Source organism: Camelina sativa, chromosome 17 (assembly GCF_030686135.1).
Source record: "Camelina sativa cultivar CO46 ecotype springtype chromosome 17, ASM3068613v1".
Classification (NCBI taxonomy): domain Eukaryota; kingdom Viridiplantae; phylum Streptophyta; class Magnoliopsida; order Brassicales; family Brassicaceae; genus Camelina; species Camelina sativa.
Window position 1 is genome coordinate 9,853,499 of NC_141896.1, and position 23,155 is coordinate 9,876,653.

At 34.2% G+C, this 23,155-nt stretch overlaps 2 protein-coding genes and 1 long non-coding RNA gene across 8 annotated transcripts; 1 reads left to right on the forward strand and 2 right to left on the reverse strand.

Annotated features, from left to right (window-relative positions):
* Positions 1–2,572: 2,572 nt before the first annotated feature.
* LOC104756541 (nuclear transcription factor Y subunit B-9-like) lies at positions 2,573–4,545 on the reverse strand. Of its 2 annotated transcripts, none has more exons than XM_010479147.3 (2): positions 4,363–4,545; positions 2,573–3,348 (listed from the first exon to the last, which is right to left on the reverse strand). In XM_010479147.3, exons 1-2 carry the CDS (start codon positions 4,412–4,414, stop codon positions 2,681–2,683), a joined length of 720 nt encoding a protein of 239 aa, XP_010477449.1. In that variant the 5' UTR covers positions 4,415–4,545; the 3' UTR covers positions 2,573–2,680. The 2 variants fall into 2 exon arrangements, with proteins under 2 accessions (XP_010477449.1, XP_010477450.1); XM_010479148.3 differs by having other exon boundaries at positions 4,069–4,483.
* Positions 4,546–9,291: 4,746 nt separating this feature from the next.
* Positions 9,292–11,455, reverse strand: LOC109124855 (uncharacterized). Of its 5 annotated transcripts, none has more exons than XR_015587786.1 (5): positions 11,069–11,455; positions 10,907–10,974; positions 10,734–10,791; positions 10,047–10,648; positions 9,292–9,584 (listed from the first exon to the last, which is right to left on the reverse strand). It is a non-coding gene; the product is annotated as an uncharacterized LOC109124855 (long non-coding RNA). The 5 variants fall into 5 exon arrangements; XR_015587785.1 differs by having other exon boundaries at positions 10,729–10,791; XR_015587784.1 differs by having other exon boundaries at positions 10,865–10,974; positions 11,069–11,442.
* Positions 11,456–15,554: 4,099 nt separating this feature from the next.
* On the forward strand, positions 15,555–16,508 carry LOC147923454 (uncharacterized). The gene is made up of 2 exons (XM_087496450.1): positions 15,555–15,986; positions 16,110–16,508. Exons 1-2 carry the CDS (start codon positions 15,555–15,557, stop codon positions 16,506–16,508), a joined length of 831 nt encoding a protein of 276 aa, XP_087352576.1.
* The last annotated feature ends 6,647 nt before the right edge of the window (positions 16,509–23,155 follow it).

Genomic DNA, 23,155 nt, shown 5'->3' on the forward strand with positions numbered 1-23,155 from the left:
GCAAACACGAACGCTGAGTTACTGAACATCCAGAAACTCTTTATAGCTACTTGTCTGACTCGAAATTCCGCTTCTGTCATCATCTCCGGTTTTGGACACGATGCGTTGAGGACATTTGGTGGATAGAGAATTGGTCTGAGAGTGTTGAACATGACGTTGAGTGCTATCATCATAATAAGAAGTGGTCGAGGACGGTACTGACGAACACCATCCATTTCTTGAGTTTTTATCAACAAAAAAAAATTCAAGGAAATATAAAGAATGGAAATTTCAAGAAGAAAATGTGAGATTTTGTAGTATGTTAAGAGGAATGGGGTTTATGAGTTTATCTAACCTGCCATAATTGACTTTGGGGGGTAATAGTTTCCTAACATAATAGTTTGTTTCTACATTGTCAGAGCCTTTACAAGTTCTATGTTGGCTAATAAAGAGGATGTTGTAGATATGAGTGCCACTTGCACTATTTAATAGTCATGTGTAGGATTGGTTTATTGAAGTTTTGGTTACATATTTAATTTACATGTACGGTCATTGATCCTCCTAGGAATGGCGAGGCCAATCAAGTTGAGTCCAATAACATCCGGTTAGTTAAACCGGCATGTAAGCTTTCGGTTGGTCGTTTGGCAAGGAAAATATGTAAGAAGAATAAGAAGAAGACGTCAACTCTGATGACAACATGTGCTCAATTTGTTTGGAGGGGTTTGAAAACGGAGAAATAGTCGTGACCTTACCTTGTGGACATGAGTTTGACGATAGTTTGCATTGTGAATTGAAGTGGTTTTTGATCAATCATGTTTGTCCATTGTATCGTTTCGATCGAGTTGCCATGTCAAGAGATGACTAATACTATAATGAGGTACAAGTTAAAGGGGTAGTGATTGAGATGACTACCTCTATCTCAATTTTGGGTTATATCTAGAGGTAGTGTTTTTAATTAAGCTAATCACTTTTGACGACACTTTGTATTGATACCTTGAGACTCGCAAACCAGCTTGTGTTTACGCCCTTCAATTTCGTTACCGTAGTGTATTTATCCTAACACTCAAGAAACTAAATTATATTTCTGCATCTCCTTTTTTTCTCTTTAAACAGAGTGAAAGATCAATGTAACGTTGTGCATACGAGATTCTCCTGATTTGATATTTTCGTGTCTAATAAAAATTCTCTTTTTCAATTATTTATTCAGAACCAAAAGAGAACCAAAACAATAACCGGGAATTGAACTTGAACTGCTAGAGAAATAACTAAAAGTAATAAAACATAGTTTTTAAACCGAAAGGAGAACCAAAACAATAACCGGAAATTAAACTTAAACCAGAAACAGAAAACCACAACTAACCAAAGACTCTTAAGCTAAGCCTAGGCATGAAGCTTGACGGAGCGAAAGGAGGAGTAGAGGAAGAACAAAAACATGACTCCAGCTTCAACGAAAAAGAGACCAGCGAGAAACGTGTCTGATGGACTCAGCAGCCTAATGAGAACCAGACACAAAAACGATAGAAGCGTTGAGAGGTAAGCCACCTTGATAAGGACGATGGACACTCGCTCGTCTCGGAGTAGAACCCTACCAGCTGGCAACGGAGTTCCGTTGACCAGAACGTACAACGCCGCGAGAGAAGAGACGAGGCCTAGAATGTTCAACGGCCATAAACACTGAGATGCTATCTTGATGGCTCGAAACGTCGTCGGAGTCATCCCCGGAGCTGGATTTGTTGGGTTGAGACCGACCGGTGAGGAGAGATGTAGCATGACAGTGATGGAGACGATGAACAGCGCTGGACTCATCAATCGAATCCGATTCTCCAGTGCTGCAACTTGACGACGGTGAACATCCATGTCTCACTGAATCTTTGAGAGCAAACTGTGAATATATAAACGAAGAGAGATCTTTAGACTGAAAAGTTTCATTTTGGTGATTACATTAGAGGCTCCTCTTATACAACACAGAGGAACTTTCTAGAATATGGAACACTCTAGAATCATAACATGTGTCAGCTATCTACTCACATAGAGAAGTAATCGTAACGGTCTGATAGTACTAGCTAGCTAGCTCACCGCTCTCTCCAGCTGGTTTCCACACTTTCGTGGTCTCCTTCCTCTGTACGATAGTTTTGTCCTTTTGTTTGAGTAGGAGGATGAACTTGGTGGGCTGCTGGACTATTTCTGATTTCTGTTTTTGGACCTGAAGTGGTATTTAGGCTGAGCCCACAGCACTTTTATTGTGTTATATTTGTTGCATACTCTCTCACAAAGGAGAAAAAGTTTCATATTATTATTATCTCTTGAATCTTTGGTTATTAAAGTGTTTACGTGGTCAATGCATTTATTTTGGTTTTGTAACCTTTTGGTTTGTTTAGTTTTGTACTGTGGTTCAGATATAAAAAAGTAAACTTATAGTTCCCACAATGTTTAGTTCTCTTCTAAGTAATATGACAGCTTTAAAATTAAAAAACCTTAAGATGATCATGAAATGTCGCATAGAGTTTTAATCCAAAAACACTTTTTTTTTTTTTTTTTTTTTTTTTTATAAATCAGTTCTAAAAAAAGTATTGATGAAATTCAACACTTCTCCTTAAAGAAGCAACATTATATAGAAATGTTATTCATAAGACATAAAAATATAATATTCATCCAAATACATGCTTTGAATAGAAAAAAGGAAGAATGATTACATGCATCTTCACTTATACTGACCATATGGGTCATAAACTGACGACATTCCATTGATAGAAGACGAAGAACCACCAGTACCAGACCCGGATCCATCCTGACCAGACCCGTTTTGGTAGTACCGACCACCACCCATACCCATGGTTGGATCAACCATACCATAACCGTAAGGACCCGAAGGAGGTAGGCTATGTGGTGGGCCGTGAAACCCAATACCACTTCCTCCATAGGTTTGTCTGAACGACACTGCAGGTTCACCTCTAAGGGCCGACCCACGATCGGTCTCTATCTCACGGTACCGGTTAATGTACAGAGTGAGGGGATCCACGTAGTTATCGAATCCAAGCTTGCTCATAGCCCAAAGGATATCTTCAGCAGTTATGGTCTTACGCTGCTCGCGCTGGCAACGCTCGTTGGCTTCACCGGTCACGAAGCTGATGTACTCGGAGACGCATTCTTGAATCGTTTCTTTAGCGTCGTCGGAGATTTTGGCGTGCGCCGGTAAGCTTTTACGCATGATCCTTATCACGTTAGCGATTGGCATGTATTGGTCTTGCTCACGAGCCATACATGGTTGTTGCTGGACCGCTACACCCTTGTTCTTGTCACTGGTGCCACCGGCTGTGACGACTGAGCTGGTCATTGAGTTTGGGTTACTGAGCTGGTCCATATTCAATCCTGTTCATAGTTAAAGAAAATTTTATCTCATTAATAAAGTAGAAACGAAAATTAAATTTATAGGAATAGGATACAAATTGTATACAAGTAGAAAACAAGAAGTATCAAATCAAGGGACACGTTCTTAGTTACGGACCAATAAGATAAGAGATAAGTATTGTGGGGTCTAATTTTGGTTGAATAGACAGTTCAGATTCTTGCCGTTACGTTTTGTGAATTATACTAGAACGAAAATGTCAAAAGGATGTTTCCTCTTCTTGAAATACTTCAAAATAATCGCGTATTCCCGAAAAATTTGTTAGGAAAACCAAAAACTCAAAATTTGGAGAAGAACATCAATTAATTTACAGAGAAAAAGGTATGACTCAGTTAAGTGGACATTTATTTCATGTGAAGGTTCCCAATGGTAAACGTTAAAAGAATCACAAGATTAAAGTTAAGCTAATGACAACCAGTAAAAAGAAAATCCATATAGTAAAAAAAAAAATATGGACAAAAATCCATACCAATATATTTTGAATTAGAAGTCTGACTAATATATAGTACTCGGGACGAGTAAGACATAAAGATAAATGTTTGATAAAAATATATAAATGTATTTTTAATTTAGAGTAGATGTTTTCAAGAAAACGAGAATTTTGTTTCAAAAGGAGAAAAACTCAGCCGTTACAATGAGAAAACTAAACATAAATTTTGAAAACAGGGGAAAATGATACTCACAAATATTTCTAGTGCATGCTCGAGTACATTCAATGAACACATATACATGAACTATCATAGATCATCCGCTGCTCAAAATATTGACTCATGCATGCATGTATATAATCACCTTCTCCAAGCAATTCCTAAAACCTCTACACAAAATCTAATTTTCAAGACAGAGAAACTCTCTACTTCATTTGGTTAGAAAGACACATAAAAATCATCAAGCAAGTCTCCGATTTTTCATGAGCATAGAGGTATATGGAAGGAGGCAAGTATGAATATATATAAACGACCACTTATATTGATTACCAGAGTTGGGTTTGGGTAGCTGATAGGGAGAGAAGGGAGCTCCACGTTCCATTGTTTCTCTGCCGTCTTTTTTTTTCTTTGTTCTTTATAAAATAATTATTTGAGTGATTTGTTGCATGCCAAGAGAGGTTGATGGTTGAGTGGTTTTATAGAGAGATGATACAAATGGCAAAGGAGGCGGTTCTTACGAGGTCGCCATATCTCTTTCCCATTGGCTAAATTCATTGGCTTAGTGACCAGTCAAACTAACCCCACTGCTCTTCTCTCATTGGTTCTTTGTTTCACTAATTAAGTAAAAATACTCTTAAGAATGATTGGATAAGAAGAAGATTTGTATGCATATGAGGCTCTCTTTGTTTGTAGATAAATGTTGTTTTAACATTTTTCACAAACATGATTAGTCAAGAAAGTATTAGTTTATCGAAAGGCGGAGAAAGATTTACGTGGCGTTGTTCTATTTATATATAAATTTGACCGGTAATTAATGAAAATAGCCGTTTCGCCGTAAATACATTGTTTCGTAATTAATGAAATTAAAAATTATTTTGAAAAGATTCTTTTTGAAATGTAATTTTGGTATACTATATATAAATATGTATTATGAAAATGAGTTGTAAATACATTGTAAATATACTGTTTTTAAAATATATATACTATTTTAATTTATTTCTATTTAAATTAGCGATTCAACATATTATAAGGAAGATTACAAAACTTTAGTAGCAAAAGATATTGGTGTAGATGCATGTTACATTTGAATGTTGCTTTACATTTTCTAATACATACTGAACCAATAAACTTATAAAACCAACACCACAACAATACAATGGTTAAGAACGATTCATGTACTGTTATGTATTTATTAATTTCAATCCATTTATATTTTGATAAATTTGATAGAAACAATTCAAGAAAAGTTACAGACATTACAAAAATCCCCTTTTTAATAAAAGGAAAGTACACAACATAATTTTTGTAAACTTTATATTTTTAATAAATGGTTACAAATAGTTGCAAATATGTTATAGATAGGTTATAGATTAATCCATATATTAATATTAATATTAATTGGTTACACATAAATATTAGAGATATTCCAAATTGATAATTGATATATTAATGGTAACAAATAAAATCATAGATATTTCAAACTGTATTTTTGGAAGATTTTAGTTCTATATAACCAGACATTGTTTCCAAAGATCTTTAAACACAATATTACAAATTTATATTATCCCCAGATTTTATCGATAGACCATAACGTTAACCAAAGATAGATTACAAAATTGATAGATTGATTGGTTACAAGTTAAATAGTGGGTTACAAGATAGATTACTAAATAAAATTTAACCAGTATTATAGCACGAAACTTATCTAGAATCATTAACAATATAAAACTTACAAAATATGTGTCTTTTTCAAGTCTTCATATTTAGCATATGATTTATTGCATAATGTTTTATCCAAAAAAAACTTTTAAAAACAATCACATAAATTATATTTTATATAAAATTTACAATATAAATAAAATAAAATTCAACCAGTGCTCTAGCACGGGTCTTAATCTAGTTAATAGTTATTATTGGTATTATGTATCTCAATGAATATCTTCTACCCAAAGTTTATTTTTGTTTGATTACATGTCTATGTAAGAGCAAATATATTTCATGAGGATTTATGTCATTAAATCTAACATATACCTTGTTAAATTACTTCTAACATAATTGTTTCATGCATTGTGTTGTGTGTTGCAAAGGTTTCATTTGCATTTGCTCACCAGTTTTCTATATAACTAATGGAAAGAAAGAAAAAAAATCGTTAGCTTAGCTCGAAATAAATTTTAAACCCAATCCGGTTTTCCTCATCCAGTCTTCCTGATTATTTCTAGAACTTCATTTTGTAGACACATTACAAAATCTCTAAACTAAGAATGAAACAACCTAATAATTCACCCTCGACTGAAGAGAAAGATCCCACTCTCAAGCCCATTTACAACGACAATTTATGATAACAATCAAAAGATTTAGCAACACTAGTACTCTCAAAGTCTAAATATCAGTTTTTATTTTTTGTTAATTAGTTATTTTTCTGTTGTTGTTACTATATGACAGATACTTTTTGCTACAAATACTTTAGTAAAATGGTATTAAAAATTTCGTAAATGATTAGTGAATGAATAGTATATCTAAATTTTCTATTCATGCCAATAATATCTGTTTAGACAACTAAAAAAATAAAGCACAACTAAGCTTTATACAATTTGTTGGTTGTATACATCCCATGAGAGAGAAACAAGAAACAAATTTTAAAACTACAATTGCTAAAAATTGACAATTAGTTTTACTATATAACTCACCTAGATTAATTACCCACCAAATCATCTTCTTCACAAATCATAAACAAAGAGTAAAAGTAGTCATTTACCATTTGCAGTAATCATCATCTAACGTTGTGGCAACTCAAACGTTGAAGAAAATATGCAGTGTTTTCATGGTTGTAGTTATATTAACGATGATGTTTTCGGCACACATTGCTCATTCCAGCAATGTAGAAATGTGTGTGAAACATTGCATCCATCAGTGCTCGAAATCAGCAAAAAAACCAACTCCTACAATATGTGAAGAAACTTGCAAAAAAGGTTGTAACAAACAATTAATCAGTAATGAAGATAACGTTTATGCTCGTGATGGTGAAAATTGGCTCGATAATCTTTGTGACGAATATCTTAACGGATGCAAGTTGCCGTTCAACTGAAACTCATGTTATTTTTATTTTCGGCATTATTATACGTATGCATCTGTTTGATATCACCATGATATGTATTATACCTTAAATCACTGACATAATAGGGACACTTGCAAAATTAGACCCCTGATCTGAGTCAATTGCAAAATTAGACTCCTCTTTTTCTCTCTCCAACATTTGTCACTTTCTCCCTACTAAATCCTCTGTCATTCCATGTATTCACATAAATGCCATTATTTCTGATTTATTTGAATTTCTTGCGAAAATGTTTATTACATCCATATCCTCATCTTCTTCTTTTATTTACGGTTGTGTCACCACCATCAATTTTCCAACCACCATGAACAACCAAATTTGAAGCTCTTAATGCTTCAACAACCCAAATTTGTGAGCTTAAATAACACCCAATGCTATGAGAACTTCATTTTCTTCCATCTCCTCTCCATTTTAATCCAAGAAAATTTGCAAGTGCATTTATCTTGTTATATGTCATGATTCTTGGATAGTGATTAAATTGGTGCTGGGTTTCTTCTGTGGTGACTAAAGACGACGTCCTCGGTGCTTGACATTGCGAAACAACCACCGATAAGGTTATTTTCCGGTAGATTTCATGATTTTCCTTGATTTTTTTGCGAAAGTAGACTTCATTTGTTAGTCTAACCGTCATAATATCATGTAAAGTCTACTCTGTGGTCAGTTTTGCAATTAAAAATGTATCGAGTTTCGAGCCCGTAGACTGCAATTTCAGTCTCCTTAATTTCATTTGAAAACAAAAAAATATGGTTCAGACTGCATTATAATCTTTCCGTCAGATACTTCATTTGCAATCTACTAAGGTGTATTTTTGCAATTGACCAAGTTATTGACTTTTTAGTTATGACTGTCGGACGAAGTCTTCTTACGATAATAAACGAGTAGACTTCCATAGTGACTATTTTTGCAATTGACCAAACTATTTAAGCAGTGACCGTAATATTAATATATTAAAAATATATTAAAATTATTAGTTGACTGCAAAAGAAGTCTACTATTAAAAAAATGCAATTGTTGGTCAATTGCAAAAATGACCACGGCAGACTGCAAACGAAGTCATCATTAATGTAGACTTCATACGAAGTCTACTTGGCGAAAGTCAAACTTGGTCAATTGCAAAACTAACCACGGCGAAGTTTACTTTTTCTGGTTGATGGATAGTTAAAGTCTACTTAGTAGACAGAAGTCTACTGTAAAGTCAATGGGTTGGTCAATTGCAAAAATAACCATAGTCGACTATATTTGAAGTTAACCGGTTGAACTTTCCATTGAAGTCTACCTTGTTTTATCTATTTAATTGCAAAACTAACCAAAAAATTAACAAAGGAAGACCACAAAAGAAGTCAACCGGTTATGGTAGACTTCATTCGCAGTCTGCTTTGTAAAATTGTAATTGCAAAAATAGACCCCAAGAAATAGACTTCATTTGAAGTTATCCTCGTATAGTCTTTTTTATGTCTACTCGTTGATGTGAACATGAAGTCAGTATTATTTGAAAACCAAATTATTGCAAATTGGTGAATAATTTTTAAGATTTTCTTGTTGTATTCTTTGATATATGTTATTTACTTGCCTCTATATGTTTTTGACATGATTATATATAATACATATGGAGAAATCAAGTTTTTCGTTTTCTTAGGCAGTTAGGTCATTAACTTAGACTTATTTTTGAAGTCAACGTGGTGGAGTTCTGTGTGAAGTCTGTGTAATTGAAAAAGTCTTTAATTGATTTTTTTTTGATTTTTTATAAAAAATTTATATTCATTTTCTTTTTCTATTGATATTTAAGTTAAACTTTTTCTACAACAATTCTATCTCTAACTTTGCGATTGACATGTGCGTGAGGAGTTTTATTTTGTTTGTCTGGGAGAGGTTAGATGCGCCAAAGGCTGAAGCTTTTGCGACAACAGTGGCTTCTGGTTTGATATGTGAAGATGGAATCTGGACTTTGCCAAGTTTAGTGCTTGATATAGCTGGAGTTAAACCTCCTATTTGCATGAAATTTCTCTCAACTTCAACTAATCATAGAGTCGACAAGTTCCTGAACAGATCCTCTTAGTTTTTTAAATGCTCAATGTGATAGATGATCTGTTGAAGAAGTAAAGTGTAATGATGTTTCTTTTTTGGCAAACTATGATAAATGAAGAGCATTTTGAAAACCACAACTCTCTTTTTATTTTGTTCCTTCTTGATCACTCAGTTTAGATACATGAGAGACGGTTTGTTTTTGTTGTATTAAAATGAGCAGATTATTTATACATAACTTCGTGAACACAAACTATCGAACACAAACTCGTAACAATTTCTCATTCTCCATCTCACACCCACTGTAGCTTGAACGAGCTTACTGTCTTTGCACTTTGGTTGTTACTGTTTTGCCGGGAGTTCTGTAGGCAACTTGCTTGCTGATGTTGTAGTAACATATTGAGATTTATCACGGCCTCTTGTTGAATTTGGGGATAGGCAGAAAAACAAAAATTTCATGAAAATTATTTAACCAGTGTACGTGAATAGAAACTGCTAAATCATTGTCATAATGCAAGTACAGCTAGAAAGAGTAATAATGCTTGTTAATGAAACAATTCTCGCATTTATTGCAGCGATCAACATGACTATTACACCAAGGATCTAACAGAGACTAAATTCATATTGTATACATGAGAGTATATTGCATGCGTGATATAAATCAAAGACACCATACCTCCAGACATAAATTCATATTGCATGCGTGATATAAATCAAAGCAAGCACATACAAAGACCAATCACCAAGCGGAGACAACATTGCATAAACCATGTACTCTCATTAAGAAACCATGTGATCTAAACGTTTTCAATGCTTTGTAAAGTCCAAATCCAATATCTCAGAAGGGGGGTGATAAACGAAAATCAGAAAATGGGACTACCTTTCAGACATGGTGGCGATAGTTTTAAAGGCTTGAATCAAACCACGATCGGAGTTGGAGTTACGGTTCTGCCACCTCCCGAGAGAAGAAGACAAGAAATCACGGGAGGAACCATTGGGCTTGGCGATGAGAGTGGTGAGAGCACTATCGGCGAGAAGAGGGTGGGTTGGACCACCGACACGGTTGGACCACCGACACGGTTGGACCACCGACTAAATTCATATTGTAAGATAAGCTAGCATAACAGAGACTAAATATCTCAAAGGAAACTTCATTCATAAAACTACCAAATTACGATAATTCAACTGACGCTTTTCTAGTATGGTGTCTCTGTTTGCAAAAAAAGAATATACTTTTTACAAGAAAACCAAAGACGATAGTAGCCTAAAATATATATATCAACCACTTCTACGTATAAGATTCCTAACAAATAGACCATATCATGATTATATCATTAACAGAGTAATGCAAAGCAGCTTAAGCTACCTTGTTCAATTTTTTCCTGAGGCCCATTTAATTAAATGACAAAGACATGAATATTAGATATAGAAAGCTCTTGCTCAAAGAAGAGCTTCTCTTTTGGTTTCTGGATATTGCAGAACCTAGACAAAAAAATAAAAATAAACGTCAAAAAGACAAAACTGTGGCCAAAACACACAAATGACAAGGAAGCCAGACTCACAGAACCTGCAGACGAAGATAAGAGAGCCACCGACCAACTAATCTGACATGAAAAGAGACCAGTCTGAAAGCAAAGAACATAACAACTCCAGTCAAGTGTTTAACTGATACTTCCTGAACAAAAAACAAGAACAAACCTGTTCACCAGCCTCAACAATGGCAAGTATATCTGCACAAACCTGTTCACCAGCTTCGGCAGCCATCTTCCCCCATTTACCTAGCGTATCCTTAATCGAATCCATCGTATCTACCACCAAAACCAAGATCAATCAATATTAAACAAATCAAACGCAGAAATAGGATTAGATGCGACAAATCGGATAGAGAGAAGAAGAACTCACTCTTGGAACAGGGGCAGGAAAAATATAAGGATTGGACTCCGGAGGCATGGTGGTGGCGGCGGCGGGGATGGGCTGGGAAGGAGGAGGAGTGACGTCGGTAGAGTCGAGTTTTGGGTAAGGAGCGTAGTCAGAGGAGTGCGGAGGTGGAGGCGGCGTGGCAGTGGCAGGAGTAGAAGAGATCCGGCCAGTATCATGATTCTCCTGTCGTTGCAATACTCTTAACCCTAGGGAGGAAGAAGAAGAAGGTGTGAAGGAGATGAAGAAGAGAAAAAAGAGTAAAGAAGAAAATAATATACGATTTAGAGGTTTTTTGGTTTTAGAATCGCTTATCGCCAGATAGAGAGGCAGAAAGTGAAAGTGGAAGAAATGAGGGAGATTAGGGTTTGTGAAAATTAGTTATATATAACTTGGTTAATTATAACCGTTCGGTTATGTCCCGCCGAACCGAACTGGTAACCGAAATATCAGATTAGTTTTATCGATCGGTTTGTTAATCTTTTCACAGATGCTGCCGAAAACCGAATATTACGATTTAGTTGGTTCGGTTCTCTCGGTTCTGACCGAATGCCCAGAAATTAATAGTTGATGACATAACAAAGTCAACCACTAATAGTCTAATAGTTTACGATGAAGTCTACTTAAGCAAACCCTAAAGCAAATAATTTTAACCTAATCAGCCATTCCTCCCTTAATTTGACTAGTTTATATGTAAATTTATTTTATTACAATGTAGGAAGTCTATGTAGTTATTATTTGGTCAATAGGTTTACCAAATTATTTTTTCTAATTTTTAAAATTAAAATTTAACCTATAATTAAAGAGTAGACTTACTTTTAAGTCTTCCGTTTGACGTCAATTTGAAATCAACCTTAAAGATATCTATTGCAGACTTCCTCGGGTTAAATCTGTCATTTTGGCTTCTGTTTTTTGTTTGATCGTAAGGGTGTCAACTGTAATTTCAGCACTCTTAGTAGTTATGTTTCTCGAAAAACGAATATAGGGTCTACGAGCTCATTTAAATGCAAATAAAGGTACTAAAAATGCAATTGTCCCGACATAATATGTATGTAACTTAATTATTTATTCTCATGTATCCTTTGATTATTTTTTGCAAATTAATATGTTCACGTCAACAAGCATCATAATTTACTTACTAAATAGCAGATATATATTTAATTATTATTTTTGCAGAAAACTAAGAGGATTTAAGTTGTAAGTTTCTATTCTTACAACCTATAAGTATTATATTTTGTATCTGTAGCTATAATTTGGAAGAAGCTCTCTGGTTTTGCATTCTCATAAAAAAAAGAATTGTTGCCTTTATAACAGTTTTACTTACATTGATTCGTGATGCAATGCTTAGGACATACAGATACGTATTTACCCAAAAGTTGATAACCAGATTAATGACTATATATACTTTAAGAAACATTTTGACCCAAAAAAGATATATATATATATATATATATATATATATATATATATATACGAGCACGCCGCTTTGTTCCTCCAGTTGGCCTAGTCTTCTCATTTGGAGCCATCACTTTGCATTTCTACTTCCTGTATTTGTAATAAACACCATTACAAAAAAAAAATTAAAATGAGCAAAATATTGGATGTTTGAAGAACCCACACGGGCACCCCATTTGCTTTCTTTCAAATTATTAAGCCTAAAGTGGTTTCTTTTTTTTTTGGGCAAAACCTTAAGTGGTTTAATTTATATGTTTGGAACCATCTTATATAGAATAATAAGAAGAAGAAGTAATTGCTATATACATGCAATAGAATCCACTAATTAAACCATGTTCGCATAGAAGTGCACACATATTAATCTAGAACATATTTATATTCATATCTTCATTGTTTGTTCGGTTCTATAATTTGTGCATGAGTAAAATATTCAAAGTGATTAGTGATAGAAGCGGTATGTTAAATGAGTAAAGTTGAATTTCACAGTATGTTATACGATTATATGTTTCTTTGACAACTTTTTGTAAGTCTGTTTAAGTCATTTTATTAATTTTAACTTTCTCTTTTCAAAAACAGTATCACAAGTTGTAAAAATGTTTCTTTTATTTTGAATATAATTTAGTATTAATTTTTTTAAAAAAGTTGAATTTCATATATATTAATTTTTCTTATTTTATTTGTTTCTAAATCTTTGTTTTTTGTGTTTAAAAGATAATTTCTTGATGAATTATAAACTCTTGCTATACACATATTTCAAAATTTGTAGCAACATGTGGTTACATAATAAACCTAAATCCCATATATATATATCAAAATTTGCAATTCCATGCCAATAATATATGTTTAGACAACTAAACAATTAAAGCAAAACTAAGTTGTATACAATTTGTTGGCTGTAACCATCCCATAAGAGAGAACAAGAAACCAATTTAAAAACAATTGCTAAAAATGGACAACATTAGTTTTACTATATAACTCACCTAGCTAGATTAATACCCACCAAATCATTTTCTTCACAAATCATAAACAAAGAGTAAAATATATGAGAACTCACACACACACCGTCTGTACAAGGAGATGGGTCGTCCGTACCATTTAGTGTCTTAACAAGTCCAGCCTATGTTGAGAAGTCTCCAACGGTCAAGGACCATCTAGATCCTTTCTCAAAGAGACGTTGGCGAGTTTGAGACAAGTGGGAAGCTTAAGTCAACCAAAGATCACATGTTTAGTTTAAGAAAGGATGTCGCTATCATTATGTGTAATTGTGTACAGCATCTACTTAGAATATTCTCTTTGTAATTGTCTATAATTAGCTTGTATCTAGGAACCATATCAAGTAAGAAATAATAATTTCTTCTTCTACACTTCTACACTCTCTCGATTCTTATCTCTACACTTGTTACACTTTCTTGAACTTACTCATCACTTGGGACCTAAGCTATAATTCTTTCTTCTCTAAACTTACAAAATACTCATATATCATTCGTAGTAATCATCATCTCACGTTACGGCAACTCAAACATTGAAAAAAACATGCAATGTTTTCATGGTTGTAATTGTATTGACGATAGGGTTCTACCGACACGATGACAAAAATCCACCTATTTGTGACCATTGTAAGAAACCTGGCCACTTCAAGAGCCGTTGCTGGATTCTTCACCCTCACCTCCGAATCAACCGAGCCATGACAAACCAAGGAGGACCAAGAGCACATCAAACGACCATGGTGGGGGAAGCAGTGACCACCAAGCCAAACAATCGAGTCCTTGAAGGGAATGACACTGCACTAGCTTCCTCTTTGGAGCTAGTAAGGAAGTCAGATCTGGACGCCCTCATCAAAGCCCTCAAGGAGGCCTCCGATAACTCCTTTCTTGCTTTAAAACCGAATAAACCTCTCATTGTTGATTCTAGTGCATCACATCATATGATTAGTGATTCTAAGTTGATTAGTGACATTAAATCTGCTATAGGAAATATGATTATAGCTAATGGTGAGAAAGTATCGGTTGAGGGAATAGGAAACTTGAAATTATTTGATAAATCATCCAAAGCATTTTATATGCCTAGTTTCACTTCAAACCTTTTATCGGTTACAAGAGCTACCAATGATTTAAACTGATATGCAATATTTGGTCCTAATGATGTTTATTTTCAGGATATTGAGACAAGTAAAGTTCTTGGCCAAGGTGTCACCCAAGATGACCTCTACTTGCTTAAGGACCTAAATCTATCTTCGTCAAATTTGTCTTGTTTTAGCTCAATTAATGTTAAAGAGAACAATGTTATGTGGCATGCTAGACTAGGACATCTCCATTCTCGAGCTTTAGAATTAATATTTCTAAGTATTTCTTTTAAAAATGATGAGTGTGAGGCTTGTATCCTTGGTAAACATTGTAAATCTGTTTTTCCTAAGTCATTGACTATCTATGAAAATTGTTTTGATTTGGTTCGCTCTGATGTGTGGACATCCCCATGTTTATCTAGAGAAAATCAAAAATATTTTGTTACATTTATTGATGAAAAATCTAAATATACTTGGCTTACCTTGCTTCCTACTAAAGATAGAGTTCTTGAAGCTTTCATTAGTTTTCAAAATTATGTGACTAACCATTATAATGCAAAGATTAAGATTTTAAGATCAGATAATGGTGGGGAGTACACAAGTCATGCTTTCAAACAACACCTCACCAAACATGGCATTATTCATCAAACAAGCTGTCCATACACCCCACAACAAAATGGTGTAGCAGAACGAAAGAATAGACACCTGATGGAAGTGGCCCGCTCTATGATGTTCTACACCAACGTTCCAAAACGATTTTGGGGAGACGCGGTGCTTGCGGCGTGTTACCTAATCAACCATATACCTACAAAAATCCTCAAAGATGTATCACCATTTGAGATATTGAACAAGGAAAAGTCCATTTTTGATCACTTACGTGTTTTTGGGTGTATGTGTTTTGTGTTAAAACCATGAGAAATACGAGACAAGCTTGACGCCAAGAGAACTAAGAGCATGTTCCTTGGTTACTCTACTACTCAAAAGGGCTATAAATGTTATGATCCTGAGACTAGACAAGTGTTGGTGTCTCGTGATGTGAAATTTGTGGAAACTAGTGGGTATTATGACGAGAAGAATTGGGATGATCTTCGCGTGTTGTCGATTTCACCATCTGATCGCGTCAAGAACCTTCGTATTATCCTTGAAAGGCTAGGGGTCGAAAACAATCGGGACGCCGACAATTCAGCCGGGCCAAACTCACCAGGAGACTCTGTTCCACTTGTTGACCTCGACCCCAATAGTCCAGAGGCAGCCCTTACTCAGCCTACTTCCGGTGATCCGTCCGAGTCCAATGAAGAGCAACCAAAACCACTCGAGGAGGAGAGTCAACCTGATGAACCAATTATACATGACGATGATGATAATGAAGCCCATGATCATGGGGAAGTTATCCCCTTACGGCGAATTCAACGGCTAAAACATGTTCCCCGCGTGTACTACAACAATGTTGTTGTTGCCCATCCGATTTAAGCCGTATGTACTCTTGCTCATTTTCCTTTGAACCACCAGGCATTCCTCGGCCAAGTGGACAAACATTGGGTACCACAAACCTATGATGAAGCTAAGGAACATAAGGTGTCGCGTGATGCAGTCAGCGCTGAAAAGACGGCGATGGAGCAAAACCACACGTGGGACGAGGCAGATTTACCGAAAGGCAAGAAGACAGTCACCTCTCGGTGGATCTTTACTATTAAATACAAGAGTGATGGGGAGATTGAACGCTATAAGGCGAGACTTGTCGCACGAGGATTTACACAAACGTATGGGGAGGACTATCTTGATACGTTTGCCCTAGTTGTGAAACTCCATACGGTCCGAGTTGTTCTCTCGTTGGCTACTAACCTGGATTGGGAACTTTGGCAAATGGATGTCAAGAATGCATTCTTGCAAGGCAAACTCGAGGAATGAAGTGTACATGCGACCTCCACCTGGCTTAGAAGAGACTATCAGTCCGGGAAAACTTTTCAAGCTCAACAAGGCCATTTATGGTCTAAAACAGTCACCAAGAGCATGGTACCACAAACTAAGCACCACCTTGCTTAGGAGAGGCTTTCGCAAATCAGAAGTTGATCATACTCTTTTCACACTACCAAACGACAAAGGTATTGTAGTCATTCTAGTATATGTTGATGATATCATCATATCTGGAAATTACAAGGTAGGCATTAAAGATACTAAAGACTTTCTTAAATCAGTCTTTGACATTAAAGATCTTGGAGAGCCTAAATATTTTCTTGGGATAGAGGTATATCGGTCTAATGATGGGTTATTCTTATCACAAAGAAAATATGCCCTTGATTTCTTAAGTGAAGCAGGAAAACTTGGATCAAAAGCTGTGACAACACCACTTGAATAAAACTATAAGGCAGGAGGAAAGGGGGAGCTTGAGGCAGCTCCATTTGAAGATGTCACACGATATAGGCGACTAGTGGGTAAGCTTATATATCTTACCATTACTCGACCTGACATTTGTTTTGCTGTGAACCAGGCTAGCCAGCATATGCAAAACCCCACTGTCCATTATTGGAACATGGTGAACCGGATCCTAAAATACATCAAAGGTGCACCAGGACAAGGAATTTGGATGGGACGCAATGAGAACACGGAACTGGTGGGATATTGTGATACTGATTATGCCGGCGACCGTGAAGACCGTCGATCCACCACCGGATATTGCACGTTCCTTGGAGGTAACCTTGTCACATGGAAAAGCAAGAAGCAAAAGGTGGTATCACTATCAAGCGCCGAAGCCGAGTATAGGGCCATGAGGAAGCTTACTACCGAACTTATGTGGCTTAAAGCTCTACTCAAGGATCTTGGAGTTGAATCACCGAAACCTATCACAATGCATTGTGATAATGAGGCAGCCATACACATAGCCACCAACTCCGTGTTTCACGAGAGGATAAAACACATCGGGGTTGATTGCCATAAGGTCCGAGAACAAATTCAACTTGGTGTCACTCTCCCTTGCCACACCAAAAGCTCCGAACAGCTTGCTGACATTCTCACCAAGGCGGCTAGTCCACAAGTGTGTGAGTATATTCATTCTAAACTTGGTCTTAGAGACCTCACTCGGCCATGAGTACCCTCACATGACACCTACACTCTTTTTCCCTTAAGTATAGTTTTTCCCAAGTGGTTTTCTATACTTAGGTTTTTAATGAGGTGGGTGTTCGTGATGTCCAAGCTCTATCGACATCAAATCGATCAAGCTTGAGGGGGAGTATGAGAACTCACACACACACCATCCGTACCACACCGTCCGTACAAGGAGATGGGCCGTCCGTACCATTTAGTGTATTAACAAGTCCAGCCTATGTTGAGAAGTCTCCAACGGTCAAGGAACATCTAGATCCTTCCTCAAAGAGACGTTGGCGAGTTTGAGACAAGTAGGAAGCTTAAGTCAACCAAAGATCACATGTTTAGTTTAAGAAGGGATATCGCTATCATTATGTGTAATTGTGTACAACATCTACTTAGAATATTCTCTTCTACACTTCTACATTCTCTCGATTCTTATCTCTACACTTGTTACACTTTCTTGAACTTACTCATCATTTGCGACCTAAGCTATAATTCTTTTTTCTCTAAACTTACAAAATACTCATATATCATTCGTAGTAATCATCATCTCACGTTACGGCAACTCAAATGTTGAAAAAAATATGCAATATTTTCATGGTTGTAATTGTATTGATGATGATGTTTTCGGTACATATTGCTCAACTAACAATGTAGAAACGTGTGAAACATTGTATCCATCAGTGCTCGAAATCGACGAAAAAACCTACTCTTATAATATATGAAGAAACTTGCAAAACAGGCTGTACAAACAACTACTCGACAAGGAAGAAGAGTTTGTTCCTCGTGCTGGTGATGGTTATATCAGCATTTTTTGTAAGGACTAGCTTAACGGATGCCACATGTTCTGAATTATGGAAACTTCCATTATTTTATTTTCGGCACTATTATACATATGTATAATGTATCTGTTTAATATCTTCAGCATAATACGTATGTAACTTCCATATTTATTTTTTGGGTGTCAAATATACGCAAAATCATATTGAAATTTTTTGATTGAAGAGAATTACATCGAATGTAATATTTTTTCTGGTGTTATGGTGTGTATCGATTATACGTTTTAAGTTCAAATACAAATTTCATGCATCTATGACTATGTCTATATACATATTCACGTAAAGACTAATTTTCCATGAAAAAAGAGAATGACATATTAAAACCTATAAATGGGTTAGATGTTTAATGGTAGGCTAATTTTGCAATTGTACGTAACGATGAACATTAAATTTCAAAGAGATAAGGATCAAAATGTATTTAAGAAATATCTAAATATGAGTGATTCCTATTAGAATTAGGATTAGCAAAGTTATATATAAGATTATGTTGAGGTGTGATACAATTTATAAGGTTATGTAAGAAAGAGAAATTGAGGGCTTGATTTTTTGAATTAGTTTTCTTAAACTAATAAAGTGAATTATACTTTATAATTTTATGTTTTTAAACAAATTTTTTCTATAAACATCATATCGTTACGTGAATATATGAGCTTCTCTCGTGTATCTTTTGTTTATATTTGCAAACTATTATGTTCACCTCAACAAGTATCATAATTTACTTACTAGTAAAATAGCAAACACAATGATTACCCATTTGCATAAATCTTTTAATTTCTTCTAAACTAACAACCCTCTTCGCAATGATGGTAGGATCAAATCTAAAACCTTGGTACTCGGCGATATGTTTGAACCAGTAAAAACTTGGAGCATTTTCGAAAATAACGTTTTAAAACATTACACAATGGTATAATAATAACACACTAGATTAAGATCCGTGCGAGAGCATGAGTTGAAATTCTTTTTATATGATTGTTTTTAATATTTTTTAAATATATTATTATGCAATAAAATCATATGGTGCACATGCACCACCCTTAATCAAGGTGGATCCGCCCCTGAATATGAGTAATGTATTCTGGTGAAAAGATATTTGCATGATTTATATTGAAAGTTTAGAAGATTCTCATTAAGATTTTATTTTCAATTGGAGAACAAGATCTCGGAAATTTAAGTGTGATAAATTGTCAAGATTTTATTCATTTTAATGCTTTTATTATCTTTAATAAGTTTGTTAACAATGTGGTCTACTAATAAAATCTGCCGAAAATAAATTTAGAATATTCTCTTTAAGTTTTTTGAAAACAACGTACTTCTAAAAATAAATTTCGGTTACACTCATAATTTAACTTGTAACCAATTAATATATCAATTAATCTATAACCTATTTGTAACAAACTTATTAAAATTATATAGTCTACAAAACAATGTTGTATACTTCCATTTTATTAATAAATTATTTAAAATTTATAAATTTATAAATTTATTATATTATATAAATTATAAAATTCAACAAAAAATATGAAATTGAATTTAATTATTCAAATTTTGATCCGTTAATCAGTAAAAATTTCAATTTAATAGATATTATTTTTAAAGAATAATATTACTAAAGATTGAATATTTTATAGATTGAACAATTTATATTTGTTTTTAAAAATTCAACTTATGGTATATCCGGAAATAAAACTATTTTTAAAATAATATGTTAATTTATTTGTTTCACAAAATAGACTTATATATAAAAATGAGAGGTGAAGTATAATGATAATTAAACAAATTAATATGTTAAGTTAGATATCAAAAGATTTTATCTGATGGATAATTTAATAAAGGAAATTAATATGGTAAGTTAGATGATATAAAATAATTTTTTAGAAATAAAATCTTCCAAAAATAAATTAAAGTTGCATCCACTATTTAATTTATAACCAATTAATATATCAATTAATTTATAACATATTTGTAACAACTTATTAAAATTATATAATATACAAAACAATATTGTGTACTTCCATTTTATTACAAAGGGGATTTTTTTTATATTTCTTCTCTTATAAACATGTCCGAAGAAGGGGTAAATTAAATATATATATATATATATATATATACTTTTTTCTCCAAATAGACATTACAAAATTATTTTGTGTAGTTGTGTAATATATTTTTGCATTTTATATTGGAGACAATGAGAAGTGTGACATTTGGGATTTCAATAATGTGAAGAGTAGAAGATGTATGAGTTTGCAAAAATCAACCACACGTTGTTGTAGGACGGCTACCTGATTCACCGGCCATCGCTCATAATCAGTCTCTCTTCTTGTTTTTTCTTCAGTTTTTCCCCTCAAGTTTTGTTTTATATGATTAACCCTACCAAACTTCTAAATACTATTTTGTGTAAGTTTTATTTTTTGGGGGAGTTTAATAGCATCATCATCTTTTTATAAAATATCTCTGAAAATTAGTTTAAATCTTATCTCAGCAAGATGAATATCCCACATCTGAACCTAAATTTTGGGCTAAATTGATAAAATAAAAATAAAATTTGGAGGTTACATTTGCAGCAAAAAACTTTATATGGGGTAAACTCAAACTTTTGATATTTTTAGTCACGCGCTGAATCATCATCAGTCATCCACACAGTAGATACGACGTGTTCACCGTCGCACGCGTACAAAAAGCTCGTTGCACGTGTGTACAACGCGCAAAGCTACGAAAACGCAATCTTTGACGCCAACTGTGTCTAACACGTGGAGTATTCAGAAGAATAAATGACGTGGACATAATCTTGACCGCCGAAATGTTCTTTTTTTTTGTTTTCAACATGTGGCACCGTTTATGTTCGTGGATGCTTCGAAACCGACGACATTATTTTAGAATGGGCCTTGACAGCCCAATAACATAAATACGTGTTCCTACTTTTGTATGCCAGCTCAGCTCTAAATTGGTCCAACTGTAAAAAAAAGGAGCTGTTTGGCTTCACCTTCTCGTTCCTACTACATACAACTTCGAGGTTGAATCCGCCAGTTAGGTTAATCGATAAAAACCAATATTTTAGTTTCGTCAAAACAAGAAGTAACCAAAGCTTAAAACCTGTTTCTTTCGAAATCAGTAGTCAAGTAAAGTTTAGTGGAAAACTAATTCTAGAGATTCTCTTGATTTGGTAGTTGACCAAAAAAAAAGAAAGCATCAGATTCGAAGTATTTCGAATCAAAAATTTTTGAGTATGCTAAAAGTATCTAATCTGTATGTATATAACCGTGTGTTTTTTGTTGCTCGCAAATTAAATGTACGTGGTCGTGGCATCGATCATGGGTGTTTTTAGCGATTTGAAAGCGTAGTCTAGAGTAAACTAGAGCTTTCAGATTATTAAGTAAGAATAAGATTGTATAGCGAAGACTTGATGTTTTTGCTATGAAGATTCCTTGAATATGGATGTAAAGAGGGAGTATGGGTATGGCGTAGAGTACCAACGCGTCATGGCGTATGAATGGGGAAAATACATTCAACCATACACTCTCTCTCTCTCTCTCTTTCCCAATATCTTATAATTATGTATCGAGTGAGATTTTTCATTGATGTGGACAAAAATTAATGAGTGTTTATAGGTTTTAACTGGGGATCCACCCCAACCCAACATTAACGTCGACTTCGAGTACCAAAAGAAAATAAAACGGTGTAGTAAAAGAACATAATAAGTGTGGAATAGATCCAACACACGTAGAACAAACGCAAGAAAATTAAACAAATGTTACATGATTATTCACGATCGTGAATTTAAGGATTTTTCAAACATTGTTATAGAGATTAAAATGCTTTTTTTTTTCTTTCAAAAAATTCAACCTCAGATTACACCTTACGCTCCCTTGTAAATTTTTTTTTTATGTTTGTTAATGCGGTTATACCATACTATTTTATATACTAATGATTTTAATTAAACGGTGACTAAATGCGTTTGATGTTCAAACTACCACCAGAGCCATAATCACCACTGTCCACTGACCACTCGCACGTATAATACAATTTTAGAAGTATACTTAATTAATGGTGTGGTGTATTTAGGTAGTATACTTAACTATATGTTTATGACATGTAAAAGAACGTGTAAATTATGAAGTTTACTTGCACGGTTGCACCCTAGTTTTTATGATGTTGTGGTTTATTTTAAATCACAATCATATTGGGCACCTCAAAATCAAAGTACTCGAACGTATAGGATAGAACATGTCTATTTATGTGAAACACTACCGAACTTTTAAATTTGATTTTTATCAAATTGATTTACTTCTAGCATCGCAAATCACAGTTTACCATTTTATTTTATAGATCATAAGATTAGGGGTTAATCATGTGTTGGATACTTAAAAAAAATGTAATATATAATGATACCTTATTTATTTTGGGAAACTAGCTATAATACTTAAAAAAAAAAATGTAATATATAATGAATTAATGATACCTTATTTATTTTGGGAAAACTATAGTGAAAAGTCAGGTACCATTTGGGGAATTTATAGTGTTTTCTTATACTTGGGTTGAGTAGTGAATTATACACATATATCTCAACATGCATATTTTCATAACATTTGTGTGTTTTACTTTTATTTGTTTATGTATCTATAAATAGAATATTCG